This window comes from Falco punctatus, assembly GCF_963210335.1.
Source record: "Falco punctatus genome assembly, chromosome: 8".
Lineage (NCBI taxonomy): Eukaryota > Metazoa > Chordata > Aves > Falconiformes > Falconidae > Falco > Falco punctatus.
The window spans coordinates 52,876,105-52,893,716 of NC_137588.1; the positions used below are offsets into that span (position 1 = coordinate 52,876,105).

Below are 17,612 nucleotides of genomic sequence, written 5' to 3' on the forward strand. Positions count from 1 at the left end.
CTGAATAAGACTTTAGCATTATGTCATTGATTCAGGATGCAGAGCTGGGATTAAATTAGGCAGTCCAATAATGTTGCTCCATATCGGTAAGGACTCAAGTGAAATCAGATTAGAGCTTTTCTCAACAGCTAATGCCCTGCTTTGTCACGAAGGCCTCCAAACCAATTAAAATTACCATTCAAATCACTTTGTGCAGATCAGGAGCTGCTTGCTTGTACTGGTAGGGACCTAGAAGGATGAAGTAATGTGTGGGAAAACTAGCCCATCTTTACTGAGTGAGTCCCACCAGACAGACCACTTTCCTATTTTGTCATGCACTCCCTTGCTGTTGCCCTGCACTATCATTTACAGGAGAGGGGAAAGGAAACTTCGAGGAAAGCTGCAGATGCTGGGCAGGAGGGAAGCGGATGGGAGAACGGCAGTAGGTACCAGGGCTTTGCAGCGAGGGAAGGGTTTCTGAAGCCCTTGGGAGAGCACAGGCAGAGCTCGCCAGGGCTCCCGGTGCAAATTGTGTTCCTGTTCCAGGCCAGTGATTGCAAAATTCTGGGGGCACGCTGTTCATTATGCAAACTGGCTGCACAAAGCGGAGAGAAATAAGAAACAGTCATGCATGTCAAAGACCAGAGAGATTTAATTGGAAAAGACAACAATTAATGTAAGTTACTTAAAGTTTCCATTTGAATAAGAGAGACAGTGAAATGAAACCCAATAATTGCACAGAGAAGAAATGTTGACCTGCAGCAGCACTAGCCATCCTTGTGGCTTCTTTCCCTCTTCTGCTTTTCCTGATGGCACCTTCCTTCCAGCACCATCCTCCGACAGCACTGGAGGGGCTACCGTCAGCCGGACCATCGCAGATCGCTGTAAACCAGACTGCTTTCCACTTTTCAGAAACAAGAAAAAGATTAAGAGAAGCTTTGCAGAGAGCAGCAGGGCTGAGCCAGGGGTTTGGTGACGTAGGTTTTGCTGGTGATGCATACGAAGACTGAGCAGGACGCAGGGTGGCACGGGCCAGCTGGCAGGTCTGGGGTTACTGGACTGAGCCCAGCTTCCCGGCATGGCCCACAGAGGAGATCCCCACTGTTTCCTGCAGAAAGGGCTCTCCCAGAAAGCGCCAAATCATATGGGTCATACTGCCACAGGGAGGTACCGAGCCAGGGGTGAGGCATTCCCTGGGCAGATATCAACCAGGCCAACAAGCAGCAAATCTCAGACCAGAAAGGAAGCCTTAACTGGGATCCTGCCCCACCAGAACACATTAATCGCTTTTGTTATGCAAAGCACCAGTCATGCAATTAAAAATAAACAAAAATGAGTTTTTTCAAAAATGCAAAAATTATATTTCAGTCACTTCCAAGCTCAAGGTGCCCTTTGGTGCCTTGGCTTCCCTACCAGAAACAAACCGATGCAGAAGTTCTGATCTTGAATCTTATATTAGGCCAAATAACAAAAAGGGGTTTATCTTGGCTCTAATCTCCTTTTCCAATATACAGACATATTGAAAGAGATTACCTTACTAAAACTGAAGGAAACTGTGGTATTTTAAAACCCTAATCCCCTCTTTCCTCTGCAGGAAATAAGATAAATATCTTGATTTCACTCTGTACAATTACCAGAAGCTTTTCTCTTATCAAAAGTTCTCTTGGTGAGGCATTTTTTGAGCTGTGTACCAGGCTTCAGCAGGGTCCTGAGCATGCAAGCCACGTGCTTTTTGGGGAGAGGAAGGTACCAGCCTCCTGCGACACAGGCTGCAGCGCAGGTGCCAGCATCGGGCTGGCAGGAGTGGAGCGGTCTGAGGGCAGGAGTCCCTGTAGGAGCTGGTTTGTACTGGGACAGGCAGTTTGCTCCGGAGCTCAGCTGGCGGGTGGGACTGGTGTGCAGGCAAGGAGGAGCAGGGAAGGGGCAATGCACCCATGTGCTGCCCCGCCAGAGCCCAACGTGATGCCAGCAGCGCTTCACCATCCCAGGGAGCCCGTGTGATGTTGAGCAGAGGAGGGGAGCCAAGGTCACCCCGTGCCCTTTCCCTAGACTTTAACCTTTTTGCAGAAGAATTGTGAAGTGTCAAAAGACACAAAAAAAACCTTAAAACTGTTTAGCTTTAAGTTTAGCACAAATCCCTAGGAAAGAAAAAGCAGGGAAGGGGTGGGAGGAGGAACCTTACCCGAGGCTTCACAGATGACAGATGAGAGAAAAGAAATTAGTGTCTTGACTTCCTACCCTGGGGATAACCCAACCTCAATAAAAAGCTTATTGCATTTACTAATACAAGGAGAGGCTTCAGCAATAACTTTAGAAAACACCCACAATAAAAAATAAGTCCGCCCCCGTGCAAGCTGGAGACACACTGCATGCGGTGGTGCTGGTGGCTGCTTCAGCAAGCACAGACATGCTCTGCCTTCCCAAACCGCATCAGGGGCCGAGCAGGGGCTGTATTTAGGCAGCGAGCACAGCTTCGGAGAAGCTCCTGACTACCACGTCTTGCCATTAGCTCCCACCCACACACAGCTTTTCCAGCTTCAATTAACGGTGCAAATCCCGCTCTTTATTTTCCAGACCGTGCTGGATTCTCTCTTCCCCTTTTGCAGCTCTTGGCCTTTGGGATTCTTTCTTCTGACGTTTGGATTTTCAATGACGCGGGAAGCGGCTGGTGCCCGTGATCACGGCGCTGCCTGCCCAGGGTGTTTGTGCAGCAGGAGCCCAAAGGCAACACCGTGCCAAGGAGCCGGCAGCTCCTACTCCGTCCCCTCAGGGTGACGTTACAGTACCACAGAGAAAGCCTGGAGATGTGACACTGTTAAGTAAAAGGGGCCCAAACCTCTGCTGGCACCAGCTCCTGCTGATGCACAGCTACAAGCGCGGTGCATTTTTCACCAGCTGAAGCAATCAGCCAGGCTGTAACACTCGCCCTGGCTCTCTACCCTTTCCCCACCCCCCACCCCCCCACCCCCCCTTTTCCTTTTTAACCCTTGTACTTCAACAGTGAGAAGAAAGCTGCTGGAGAATTGCTGAGAAGGTCAAGTGGCCCAAGGCTTGGCGATGGGAGCACCAGTGCAATGTGGGCGCAGGTGACTGGCATGGGAAATAGCAGGAAGGGGTGGGATGGGGTGGGATGGGAAGGGGAAGGGGCCCTTGCTGCACCTTCGCACCAGGCTGGCTGCGGCTGCTTTGCCGCCTGTACATCCCCGTGCATGCTGCCATGCTGGATGTATGTCCTGACCCTTGCAAATGCTTTTGCCCAGGGTGGATTCAGCCTCTGTGGCAGCGCATCAGCCACCTGGAGCAGCCCTGTGTGCCACCAGCTGCCACACGTGCCCTGTGCAGTCACCTCCTTGTAGAAGTCAGAAGATACAGAAATGCACACATCTTTCTTCAGATGAGGGAGAGGGGAAAGGAAGGACAAGACAGTTGTGCAGATGATGATGTTCCATCTTTTAGTTTGTAGGTGGTTTAACGCTGCATAGAACAACACACAGCCAAGCCCTTTGCCATTTGTGCAACTCTATTTTTATGTACGGTGATAACTTCTGCTGTTGTGGAATGGCTAAATTCCCAGACCTAAGGGCTTCTCTGCTCTTGCATCCTTCATAGCAAACTGTGCAATCTCACCCTGCTCTTCCTGACTCAGCCGTATCTCCTGCTTGAGCTATCATGTACCTCCTGATATTTATAGCTCTCTGTACCCTGCTCATGATCCTTCACAACTCCCAGTCACACTATTTGTGAATGCTACACTAGAAGGCTGATACTGTGAAGAAGACTGATGCCAAGTTGTAAAATCATGCCAAGGAAGTTGAAACATAAGTTTGATTGTAAATATTGGCAAAGCTTCATTAAAAAATACAGGAAAGCTCCTCCAAGAAATGACAAAACTCTTTTTTTAGTTATTATTGAGTCTAATGATCTCCTGTATTTTTATAGAATACCTTTTCAGGTTTGCAGCTAATGAAATGTAAGTGAAAACCAAATTATCTCTTGACTAAGATTAACAACATTAGCAAAGGAGAAGTCCTAGTAAGTGCTCTCCTCTAATTCCCCAGTCTGAGCCTTTTCCCTGGGACATGATTGTCCTCTGTACTATTTTTAACTACTTTGTCCGGTCTAGCTTTAAATGGCAGAATGAGATGAGATGTCTGTATGTACTGTACATGCTATCACACACCCACTCTGAAGAAGAAACTGGGAAATAAGAGCAAAGGCACAAAAGAAACATGATAAGCGAAGTAATGGAGGTTATTTCAAGGTCACTGAGAGCCCTTGTGCTGAATCGAATGCAAACCAATACACTCGTGCTCCCTCTGCTAATATTTCAGGCACAGAGGTGGAAGCTGTTTTCTCCTTTCTTGCACTCATCGCCCCACACTAATCTGTAACAGAACACTCTGGTTACTTACGGAGCCACATGCTGCTGAGAGGTGATGGGCTTAGACCTTGGTCCAGCCTGCCAGCTCAGTGCCACGCAGTGTCCCTCTGCTCCCCAGCTGCCACCGCCTGCCCCTCGCTCATCCTAGGCACGGCTGCTGGCGGTTCTGGCTGCTTTCCCCTCGGAAAGTGTGTGGCACTCGGCAAAATGGTGAACGTGCCCCTGGCTGGGTGCCCTCAGTGCTAGTACAACAAAGCAATGGATTGAAAGCCAAGGGGCTGAGGGCACCTTCATCCTGGAGACCAGGTCAGTCAACCAGCAGAGGCTCTTATCATCACCCAGTACCTCCTGGATGACACAGGCTGCAGGTCTTCCCTGAACTCACTCTTGTGTCAGTATCTGTTCTCGAACTAGAGAGGTTATTACACAAATACCTAGTGGTGGAAAGCTGCTCGTGATAACTACTTGTCATGGCTTACAATTTTCACTTTTAAAAATGAACACCGTGTGTCTAACGCAAGCTTGTGCACTTTAAACTTCCAGGTCTCTCCCTTGCTACACATCTGTGCGTTCGACGTCTGTACCACAGATGGACACTGTCTCTCTACCTTCTCTAGTACAAGATAAACAGACCCTGTGCCAGGACTGCTTTGCTACTGCCTCTCTTTGGGACCCTCAACCACATGCCATTTTTCCCAGCCCCCCTTCCAGAGCGCAGCACCCCACTGCCAGCCCTGCCGGCGCTGGGTACACGGGCAGCACCGGCTCCTGCCACCCTTCAGGCTCAGGATCAAGTGGGAGCTGCTGTTCAGCGTCGAAGCCTCTTTCACACTGGCTGTTTATTAGATTAGCCTGCGGTCTGTGCTCAAGCACGCCAAGAGGCACAGCTATAAGGACCATGGTTCTATAACTCTGTGGAAACATTTTGCTTGTGCTCAGTTAACCAAATAATTCACAGTGCAGGGCAGCCCTGTGCTGCTCACTCTTACTGCTCTTAGTCTTCTAATCTTGTGCTATCTGCGTATGTTATTAGCAATTATTTGTTTTTCTCTAGAGAGGAAATTAAAAGTAAACAGCTTATGGCCAAGACCTATTCCTTAAGAGTCCTAACCATCCACTAGAAGATGGTAATTTTATTACGATTTACAAACTATGGGGGTGATCTAGTTAGTACGTGCCACGCTGATATAGGTACCATGTCAAACATGTCACACCTTGCAAATTGCAACCTCATAAAATAAAATTACTTTGGAGAATTGCGAGCTGCTTTTCATAACCTCATGTTTACCAGTGGTACAGACATTACTCTGTCTTTTCAGATTTTTTTTATATTTATATTTCTAGATCAAACAGTCTGAACACTATCACATAAGAACCATGTCCTTCCTTCCTGTTGTCCTTCCTTTGTATTTATCTGTGGGTGCAATTCTGTGCCAAACCTGGATCCTGGGAATGAGACTTCTGGATAACAAACTGCTGATCCATAGGGATACCGTCTGAAAAGCCCATTTCCCAGCCAGTGGGTAATGCTGCACTGCGGCCACTGCCCAGAGGGGAACAGTGAGGTGGGAAGCACGGGAACCCAGACCATGAGGTCCTTTGGGAAACTGGCACAACTTCTGTTTCTCTCAATATTCCCTGGTGGATGCAAAATGAGCAGGATGGGGGAGAAAGCTGCACTTTACATAGGCAGTGTGGTCAGGTAGCAACAAGACTTAAAGTGGTTCAGATCTACTTCTGGTTTCCACAGGGGTCAGAATTAAGGCAGAAGTGGGGCTTTGTGTGGTCCTGAGGCAGTTCCCTGCTGTCACAGTCATACCATATAATGAGATTAATTTTGTAAATTCATCAAGCTTCAGCTTGTTAAAGATTAGATGGTTTTTTTCCCCACCAGTCTTACTAAGAGGTTGTTTCAAACTGTCACTGCCACGATGCCTGGAAACTTTTGTCTAATTCCATGCTTAAATTTATTCCTGGCTGCTTTATACCCATTTGTTCTTGTGACAGCATTACTCCTTAGCTTAAATAATGCTCTCCCTTCACAGTCTTTACCCGCCTCATGTATCTACAGGCAGCAATCAGATCTCCTCCTCGCCTCCATTTTGCCAGACAAAACGAGCCAGCCGTGCTCGGGCTGTAGTACAGAGCCATGCAGGGATGCTCCTGCCGGCATGGGGAACTGATACTTCAACTGAAACTATCGGAGTAAAAACCACATCTTGAGCAATCTCTGTCTGCGCTGCCCAAAGGGATCAGCCCTGGGGCTGTGCCAAAATGAAGGAAATAGTCTTTGCCACCTCTGAAGTCACTGGTTTTAAATGTTTTGGTTGATAAAATATTTCATGCCTTGGGATGAAGAGCTCTCATGGGTTTCTCTCCTTGCTGTGGCTCTGTACAAGGCGCAAAGAACAGCCTCCAGGGTGACCCATGGAGCCACCAGCTCGATACCCTCCCAGCAGCGCTCATGCAGTGTGGGTGTAGTAGCATAGGGATGTGGTGATGCGGAAGATCACGTGTTGTGACGGAAACGTAGGAACTGCGTAGAAAACCACCCACAAAGGGGCTGGCTCTGCTACTAGTATATAAGTGCCTGTGTCTTTCAATAAACTGCCATTTTGCCTTCCTCTCCATGAGAGTCTGAGAGCGGATGGTCCCTCAGGTGCTGCGCTGAGGTTTGGACACATCATAAGCTACAACACGTGGGCTATGCTTCTGGCCATGCCACGTGCTCTGCTTGCAGGCTTGTGATGGGGAAAGCGTGCAAGACTGATGCAAAGGGCTGCCTGACAGCAGCTGAGGATGTCACCATTGCTCGTTCAGGCACGTGCAGCTGATGAAAATTTACACTACTGCAATTAAAGTCAAGTCTACCAAGATTTATACCTATTAAATGAAAAATTTCATTAGCTTATCTTGTGCCTCTTTCCAAGCACAGGAGGGTCCCTAAGGACAGAGCCATTCCAGGCAGAGATGAGGACGTCCCTTCAGGTCCTCCAGCCACTGCTGAGCGATGCGGTAATGCACCTGCAGGGTACCATCAGCTGAGGGTGGCTGCCCACAGGCCCGCTAATCAGAGTAATTTAATCACAGGAGCACGATGGTTTGCATGCAAACACAACATTTGCATCTATTTGCTAAGATGAAGCAAAATAATTCCCTGACATCAAGGACAAAAATCAAAATCCCAGCCCAAACAGCTACAAAGATATTAGCTGCACCCTAACAGTATTTCAGCAGCTTCTCTGAAAACAAAAATTATTTGTGTCTCTCAACAGGGGTTTTTCACTAAAATCCTGTGAAAAAGAGTCATTACATTAAAAAAAAGCAAAATTTGCAGGGGATGGAGATGTCAGGGGATGTCACCATTTGTTGTGTTTCTCAAGCTTTTGCTCAGAAACTTCCTAAAAAGAGCTTAGTGGGGATGTGCTTTATCAGCACACTCACAAAGGGGTGACGTTCCTGCCTATTGGTCCCATTAATAAGGCAACTGCTGGGGAAATTACAACACACGTCCTAAAGCTTAGCAGCCTGTAATTGCTCCAAGTCTCACAACCACAGCAAAATATATACTGCTTACATTGTGCCTCCAAAATGACCTATGGAAATCCAGTGTGAAACAGGAAGCAATGAGGCAAGGAAGGAAAGGGCAGACCAAGTCTGAATGATCCCTCTTGGGGCTAACAAACTTGCCGTGAAGATGAAGGAGATGAAGACATATGTCAAGCTCTGATCCATCCTGCAGGATCACTGAAATTCCCAGGCAGCTGCTGCCAGTCAGAAATTTTAACTCTAATGTCCTGATTTTGTTCTAAATAACTGTATAGCTTTGGACAGTAGAATTCTTTACAGAACGGAATTCTTTTCCAGATGATATGTTAGTGATAAGAAAAAGATCACAAAACATCTAGAGAAAAATCTGTCGAGTTTGTGTAAAGGGGGAAAAAAATTTTAGAAGGGTATTCATGTTGTAGTTAGTGCTAAAATAATAATAATAATAATAATAATAAAATAAATCAAAGGCGCGCATCCTTTGTGTTTAAAAACTAAGTCACAATGAAGATTCACTTTCACACCAATTTCAAATTTGGTCAAACCAAGTTAAAATAGCACGTTTATATTGATGTCTTTTGTTCCCTTGCAAGGTCTGTCCATGAGTTTTGTGCACCCAGGTGCTACCTACTGCTTGCCTATTTCTCCTTAAGAGCAAAACCAACCGACTTTCAGAAACTCTGGAAGAACCAATAAATAATGGATTTTTACCCTTCAGTAAATTTGATAATTTGGTGGAGCCTCCAGGCAGCCTGGCAAAGTGGATGAGGAATGCAAATAGCCAGCTTCGGAGCTGAGGGCAGTCAGGACACCCAGAGTTTGAACCCAAACCTTAATCTTTCACTTCTGGGCCACCTGAAGAACAGAGCCTTTTGCAAGTTTGTCCAAGAGAAGTTGGGCATGTACTGAAATATCTCATTTTCTTTCTTTTGTTGTTGTTTTTTTTTATAAAGCAGTACTGAAGCCCTTCCTCACCCAGCCTGGCTGGTTGGAGCTGAATAGCAGGTTCTCGCTGCAGCCCTTGCGCGCTGCACTCTTCCCGACATCCCGAACAGAGCAGGGTGTAACACCTCCCTGATCACACCACCTGTAAGCATCTCCTGTCCAGAAGTAACTTCCCTCTAGGTTTCATAATTAGTCATTTCCATGAATGTGTGCATGTGCGTGAGAGAAAAACACAAGAGGACACAAATATTTAGCGTCACGTAGCAGCAGCAGACCAAGGCTCAGATCCCTCTTCTGCTACCGAAAGGGTTTTTAGAGACTTCAGCAGGGAGGGCTGAGATATTGTCCTGTGCCCGACCTGTCCCCTCGCACTGTGCCACGGTCCCTCCTTCCTTCTGCCCGTGCCAGCAGCCACCACGCTGTCCCACGGGAAAGTGCGATAACGAAGGCGCGTGTCCCCCCCTTCTGAGGCTAAATGCACCTTTGCCGACAGAGCAGCCGTGTTGTGAGAGCTTTCAGCTTGCCAGACACCAAGGGATGGCTCTGCCTCGGGCGAGCTGGAGAAGAGGCACGGAGCAGAGGACAGGGAGGCTGTGGTAGTCGGGCTGGAGGCTGGACTGGGCTGGACTGGGAAAGCCCCACTGCTGGTGCCAGCCCAGGCTGCTTCTGCGGAGCGGTGGGAGCTGCTGGGGCTTTCTGACCCCCGGCAGCAAGTGTGTTATTCTGCCTCAGGAAGCTCTGCGGTCTCTGCTGTCTTAGCGCCTAAGGAAGGATGAGAGACAAGAGGAACAGAAGGAGGCAGAACAGGGGGAGGTATTTTACTTGTAAACCCAGATCCTTGAGCGAGACCCGCCAGTACCATAAGACAGCAGCTCTGACTAACTCATCTCTCTGTTTTCTGAGTCAAGCTGCAGCTGCAGTCCATGAAATCCCACCATCGCAGGCAAGACAAGATCGCTGCTCCATCCATGCCCTGTGAACGTAAGTGAAATGACCCACGCCGGGCACTGAACCCGCTGCATCATTCAGCCCATACTCACTGCCTGGATGCACAGGAAAACCACAGCACTCTTTAACCCAGCTCGTGAAGCCGTTTCTGAGCCTGGGTGCTCAGGAACAGCCAGAGGATTTGTAATGCCACAGCCACCAAATGTGCCCGTTGCCCTGAAGGTAACTCCACAGAAGGGGATGGTGCATGGTGGCACAGGGACATCTGGCCCGCCAGGATTTGTCCTGTGAGGAGGTGACTGAGCACTGATGGAGTTAACGACCTTGTGGAATTAAATCTGTTGAAAAGCCATGGCCATTCAAAATCATCTTTAAAAAGGCACAGATTGCTTTGCTTCCACAGCAGCAGGCATATGGGCATCCTGATGTGTGTTTGCTGCAGGTGGCACCCAGGATGCCGCTCAGGCAGGGGGGTGCTCCGCACTGGGGTGTCGGGGAGAACCCAGGAGCATGGGGACATGGGGCTCTGAGCTGGCAGCCTTGCAAACCCAGGGGGGTTTCAGGATGGCTGCTCGTCTTTGTGAAAAGCTACCTTGTAAACAGAGGGGTAAAGTCTCTTTAGCTTACTCATTGCTTTAAAGCTGCACAAAGTCATGCAATGCCTTCCACCCATCCACCCTGCCTGTACGTAGTGGCCTCTAGCCCAAAGGCTCCTCTGCTCCTGGCCTTGAAAAGGCAAGGAGAAAGGAAGAGCTCCTACCTGTGCCTTTACAGCCTGGCAATAGCAACAGAAAGCTAAACCCCGGCGCAAGTTTGCCCTCAAGCCCCAATCCTTCTGCCAACCCCACACATCAAAACCCCTGCAACAGGCGGGTCTGGCTGCGCTCAGCAGGGCAGCGGGTGCCCAGGGCACCCGTGGAGCTCCCTGCGCTGTGCCCACACCGCCAGCGCCGCGATGGGTCTCCCCTCAGACCACAGCAGGCGTTTCACAGTATGCACGTGCCGGGGGGGCACCCAGCACCGCAGGAGGGATGTCAGGGGATCGAGCCATGGGGCAGGACCCAAGCCAGCTGCTGCATCACCTGCTCCACCAGCAGCCAGGAAGCACTGGGGCTCACCGCCGTTCTGCAGATTTACTGGCACAATTACTCATCTTCCCTGCAGGGACCAGTAAGACTCCACAGTGGTGCTGGCAGTGTTGCACACCATGAGTTACTGCGTGCTTCTCCCCACCTTTGGTGCACCTTCAGAGTGCTAACATGAGTACGGGCTGATTTAATTTTGTATTTATGAAGACTTCTAGCCCCCAAGGTGCATGCTTTTTTTTTTTTTTTTTTTTGCTTTTTTTTTTTTTCCCTACTTTGTTGCACTTGGCTCTTCTAAAACAAAAATCGGGATGTGTTTTACTTTGGAGAAATAAATTGGCATCAGCCCTGTCTGAGAAGACCTCTCTCCACAACGGAAAATGAGTAAATAAACCACTCACTGAAGAGACTAATACACTGCACTGTGCTGAACAGTGCACTTCTGAGGAAGTGGGGAATATACCAAAGTGACCTCCTTGACCCAAACGTTCCACAGTTTGTCTACTCTGATCATTGCTCAAATAATATATTTTACCCAAAGTCATCTTCGCTGTGGCAAAATTTTGGAACTTGTTTTATCCAAGAACTCAAGCAATGCTGACCCGGGTTCCCATCCACTCGTGCAGTACAAGAGTTTAATGATTCATGAAAGCATGAGCTTCTTGTTTTCTGTTTAATAAATATCTATGCATGACAAAAGATATGCAAGCAATATGTTTAAAGGGGAAGACAGCACTTCTCAGATGATTTTGGCATTTTGCTTTCAGTCTCATGGTACACAGAACTCCTGAACACATGCTATAGCCATCCAGAAACCCATATCTATTGCAGTTAATTATTGTACTAATTTTTACCATACGTTAGTTGAGTGCTCATTGTAAATTCTCCTATCCACTCATTTTCAGAATGGTTCCCAAGCCCTTTCAATGAATGATATTCCAAACCATACATTATTAAAACTATGAATTGCAAATATTTATAATGAATTACACAATTTGTGCTGCAGCCAGAGAAACAAACCTTTGTATATGACATGTGAGTTGCAATCTCAGCCATTGAAAAATGAATAGGGTATGAATTTCAGATTGTAGCCACACCTGCAGATTTCAATTCACCATTTCCATGTGTCCTGCCTGGATTTTGCAGTTGATGGTACACATCAGAATTGAAATAGGTGAATATCCAGGGGTAAAAAAGGGGGTTCTGGCAATTCCTACACTTTGCAGAAAGCAAACCTAGAAAACAGGCAAATGAAATTTTCCTTTCAAAGCTGAATATTTAATTTTAATCTCACGTATAGATCAAGCTCTAACTCCAGCTCTAACCAAACCCTATCTCCTGGCTGCTCACAACATCTCCAAAACACGTTTTGCGTCACCTTTTACTCTGCCCAAGGAACAGGTGTCTCCCGCACCAGCTGATGGACAGTTCAAGAACAAAATGGGTGCCAGGAAATCGTTTCCTCATCTTCTGGTTGTAATTTAAGGATAAAAGTGGGTTTGTTGCCAGGGGATTAAGAAAGCTGTGGTCACCCTCATTCCACCCCATCGCCACTGTGGCCTCAGGTGAGCTGTAAAAAGCCTCTCCCTGCCTGGGTCCCCCAGAGCACCACAGACTTCACAAATCACTTGAAAAATAAATTTAAAAAAAAAAAAAGAAGGAATGAGAACTGTCTCCCAAGCAGTCTCTCAGTCTGCATGTGGTGAGGGCGTCTGCCTCTTCTCACTGTCGTGTTTTATTGCATTCCGCTCCTCCTTCTTCTTTTTTTCCCATTCCTAATATAAATGTGAAAAATCCCAAAATGAAAATGTCAGAACATTTTGACACTAAAGTTATCAGAAGAAAAAAAGAAGAAAAGCCTTCCCTCCCTGGAAGGTACTCTCACAGGTCCGACACATCCAAGAGCAAGAGCCTGAATTTTAATAGTGACAAACATATTCTTGCGCTTGCAAGTGCACCGATCAGACGATTGTGAGCAAGGACAGAAAGGTTTGGACAGGTAGAGCTGAAGGAAAGTTCAGATCTTCTCAAGACTGGAAATGGAGAGGAGTTAGAAACCCCAGACCTACTGTCTACCCCTCCTGACTCCCTTTGAAGCCAAATGACTCACAGCAGCTTAACACAACGTTGCAAATCCCTGCGGGTTTTGGGGGTGGAAGTCTGCCCTAGATTCAGCGCAAGGTCTGCCCTTCTCTTCATTGCTCTCCCTGCCAGGGTGCAAAAAGCAGCTGTAAAATCCCACTTGCACAACTTCCTCATTTGCAGAAGCTCTTGGTCTGGAAGAAACAACTCTGAGGTTGGAAAAGAAGTGTGTGAGCCAGGTCCAGCCCCTACGCAGCTTCCAGTTCAGGTGGCGTGAAGCCAGCCCATACAGGAAGCCTTCAGTATTTCAGCTGCTGGGCACAAACCCCTTGCATTTCCAAGCTAGTAAAGAAACGTACGTTGCATCTTGAGGGAACCTCACTAAATCTCTCTTCCATCCATGCTGGTCCAACCTTTTTTGCACCTTAAGAGAGAAGCGATGAAGAAACAAAAATTCCTCGAGTGAGATTAACTATCCAAAGACTACAGTTAGTTGGTTTTGCTTTAATCCCCACACCTCTATCATCATCAGTGCGTAATCTGCACCAGGGAAAGAAATGATGCTTTTCTTATCAGTTACAAAGCTGAGGAGAACAGAAAATAACTTCCCTCTGAAGTGCTGATGTGCAGAGCCGCATCCCTCCAGCATGCAGAGGGAGGAGGGGATGCAGCAGTGGGAAGCAAGTGCCTTCTGCAGAGCTACGGCAATATGGCAAGGCAGGAGATGATCTGACTTGTACATGTAGCATGTTAGAGTGGCAACGCGCTCTTATCCATAAAAGTACTCATAAAAGCTAGAAGTGGAGAAGATGCCCTGTGCAGGTTTGGTTCTTGCAGAGCCTTTTGCAACGGCTGTCACACTTAGACTGACAGGGTTGTTACACATTTCCATGGCTAATTTCTCTGTGGGATGTAGTACAAGTGGGAGGGAGACGCTGGAAATGAGGAAAGCCTGGTCTCAGCTCCATGGTGGGAGTCACCATTTATTGCAGCCCACCAGAGCCTCCCCAGCTGGCCGGGGCGGCCAAGGCCATGGCCACCTCTAGCTTTGGGGGAGAAACGACTCTTCACATTCGCTTTGGCTACCATAGGGTCATCGGTGCATTTAAAAAGAGTCTTAAAACGTGGGAGTTGTCAGCAGCTCAGGGACACTCAGCAGAGAATGAAGGCAACCACCAGCAGGCCAGCCCTCCTGGAGGTGTGCAGAGCCTCCTCGGCTGCTCGCCTGGGAGCCCGTCTCCACCGCTCAGCATCCCCAGGGCAGTGCTGGCCTGAGCCTGCCTGCCCCACAGCGCACAGGCAGGACGGTGATGTCTCAGAGAGAGAACTTAGTGCAAAAGCAGCGAGACAACCTGGAGACATGGGGAGTCACCGGCATTGCCCTCTGCAACACCTGGAGGTCAAATGTCCACACAGACCAAAGCAATTTGCCTTCAGGGCTGATGTGCTCCCTTGCCCTCTGCAGCTCCAGCCCACACCTAAGAGGCTTCCTGTCGTCTCTCTGCCTTGTGTACTTAACAAAAAGCATTTTGTTGCTGTGCTTAATGGCTAGAGCAGACACCACTCTCTCTTTCTTTGTGCTGAGGCCACCAGGCTGGCCCCTGCACCGGCTGGGCACAGTTGTGTGAGGGCAGAGCCACGACGGCTGAGCAGGGACAGCAGCCAGCTCTCCCACCCCACGCAGGGATGCGTTTCTAGCGTTCACCCCTGCAGCTCCCCAGCCAGACACGGCTCACCAGCTGCGGGATGGAGAGCTGTGCCCAGCAAGGGCTGCTCCCTGCGGCAAACCAGCAGATCAGGCTCAGCTGGGAAGTGCTCAGTGTCTGATACAGTCTCCGTGTGGGTCCAGCTCTGAACACAAACGTGGTTACCGAATCCATATCTGCATGTGAAGCGCCACGAGTACCTCTACCAAAAGAACCACATCTCCTCTAGACGGCTGCATAGAAACACCCATGGTTTTACTCAGACTGCGGTTTGTGCAGATCCTACAGGAGATGACTGTTCTCCCTGCCTGCCTCCCACTGCTCTGTGTGGTGAGAAAACAGCGGAGGGTGTCTCACAGCACAGAGCCCTCCGAACCACACAGCCCACACGCTCTCCTCTTGTGTGGTACTCGGTGAAGGGTGGGCTGTGTGTGGACCCTCTGGGACACCAAACCACCCATGCCCTGCAGGCCCTGCGACGCATGCTCACCCCCAGAGCTCCTGCACAGCAGGGTGCCGCTGCCCTGCGCAGGGGCAGGCTTTGGCCAGGTTACAGTAAAAGGCAGGCACCCCAGCATCTTCTGGGCTGCTGAAACAAGATGGCAAGCAGCCCTCCTCCCAGAGAGCCACTGAGGTGCCCCAGCGGGGTCAGCGTGATGGGAGGAGTTCATCCTTTGCCTTTCACCAGCTCAGAAGATGCAGCTGGTGTGCCTACAAAAGCAGAACATGATAAGGGGCAATGGAGGGGTATCATGATGCTTTTCCGAGAAAAAATAGAGCAGGCAGCCTACCCCAAGGTGCCCTCCTGACCCTGTGGGGTCCAGCTGTTCCCCTCAGACCGAACAGCAGGACTTCCCAAAACATACACACAACTTCTGCATTCTCCCAGCTCTTGCCTCAACACACCTCTGGAGAAACTGCACATGCCAACACGTATCTGTCATCTACAAACCCAGGTCTGTCTGAGCACCCTGAGGATTTCTGTGTGCTCCTCTTGCTCTCTCCCTTTTAAATATTTAATCAGTCAGATATTTCAAATGCAAAGTGAAACCAACCCTTTATGAAAACTCTAGAGAAGTACTCTCTCGAGTGATCCCAGGCATGTTGCAGCATCTGAGAAACACTCACCTCAGTACATGAGTTGATCCATTTATTGTGGTTGTGGAACAGGGAACCGTCTGCCCCAAGATGGAAGGCCTTCGGTATCGTTCATCACCACAACACAGGATGATGAGGAAGGCACGTCTGAAAGACTTGTTCAGGAAGGCGTAGAGGAAAGGGTTCAACCCTGAATTGATGTAGCCCAGCCACAGGAAAGCTGTCCACAGCTTCCCCGGCACCGTGTAGTTTATGAAAGGGTCCACTATGTTTGTGATAAAGAAGGGGGCCCAGCACAGGCAGAAGCACCCCATGATGATGCACAGGGTTTTGGCAGCTTTGGTCTCAGTCTTCATGCGGTGCGTGCTGTGCTGGTCGGGGTGGTGCTGCCGGCCGTCGGTGGGGGCCCCCGCACGCTGCAGCACCCGGATCTGGCGGGCATGCTCCCTGGCCGTGACGTAGATGCGGTAGTAGGCCAGCACCATCAGGAAGAAGGGAATGTAGAAGGCCACCACGGAGCAGGTAATGGCGTATGGCTTGTTGACCATGAATATGCAGTAGGTGGAGTTGGAAGCCTTGTTGAACTGCCTTTGCTGAATCTGGGGTGAGGGAAGGAAGGACAGGGGCAAAGAAGAAGGAGAAAAGTTCAGCACTTCTCCTCCAATACCAGCAGTGGGTTTTTCAGGACACCTCACCACCATTTTCTGATTCTCCCTCCTCCCTCCCATTCGCAGTACCTGCTTTACCCACCGCTGCCACTCCTGCCTGTGCTCACACCATGGGCTCTCTGGCCCTGATGGACCAGCCCATGTTGCAGCTCTGGTATCCCAGAGCATGCCTCAACCTGGCCAGTGGAATCAGCTCAGCTCCCCAGTTCAGACACAGCAGCGTAACCTCACTCTGCGCCATGCTTTTTTGCAGTGCTCACTGCCCTGCTCATCAGGGTGTAGTTTTACCCCAAGGATGTCCCAAATTTCACCCAGCCGAGTCCCACGGGAACACTAAGGAAGGAGCAGAGGGACAGGTAAGGGATGGGGCTGCAGCAGCTGGGGGGCAGCTCCAGACTGGGGTGCAACACTGAGCTGTGGCTCACGCAGGGGCTGTGGGCAGCAGCCTGGGCAGGAGGCGTCTGCAGGCTGAGATCTGGTCAATGACTTGTGACAGAAGCAGACAGCAGATGAAGAAAGGGGTCTTGCATGTGAGTTTGGGGAGCAGGCGGCAGAACTGGGACAGACGGGATTTCTCTGAGGCTCTTCTTGCTACAAAACAACATCACTGCAGGTGCACTGCAGGCTTATAATTTCTGGTGCTTATTTCAACACCAGAATAACACTATCTCCTATTTAAAACTCTAATATCAAAATTATTTGATTGGGCATGTAAGGACGTTTAAACTAAACTATGAAGCATTTTCAGTAGGTGATGTCTGAACCCTGCACCACTTCTCAGCATGCAGCTACTGAAATCTGCACGGTGAATGTCAGCAAGTTACAAGGAAGGGCAGGGCTTGCACCAGTGTTTGGAAAAGCTGGGTGCCGAGTCTTTTCTGAAAAGGTGGCGGGGGCAAGGAATCAGTGGAAGAAATCAGATAATTGACACGGTTTGTTAAATAAATAAAATGCACCTCCCCTTTCTACCAGCTGCATGTCCTGAAAGTGCTGGTCTGGAAGCAATTTTGGCTTTATCGCCTTGTTCAGAGGCTTGGCAGCTTGCACCTGTTATTCTCCATGAGCCAAAAAGTATTCATAGCTCCTTGACTGAGACTTGGCATAGAAGATGTCACATCTCTTTAAACAAGCTTTTCTAAATAAGGTGTTTTCACAGTTTGCCATTTTTAAT

The 17,612-nt window shown here is 49.0% G+C and overlaps 1 protein-coding gene across 5 annotated transcripts in view; it reads right to left on the reverse strand.

Annotated features, from left to right (window-relative positions):
- HTR4 (5-hydroxytryptamine receptor 4) overlaps window positions 1–17,612 on the reverse strand; it is a 150,146-nt gene that overhangs the window by 50,869 nt on the left and 81,665 nt on the right. For all 5 annotated transcript variants that reach the window (XM_080398102.1, XM_080398101.1, XM_080398098.1 and 2 more), the window contains one exon: window positions 15,804–16,372. In XM_080398102.1, coding sequence (XP_080254228.1) covers window positions 15,804–16,372 — 569 coding nt within the window. The remainder of the gene's footprint in view (window positions 1–15,803; window positions 16,373–17,612) is intronic.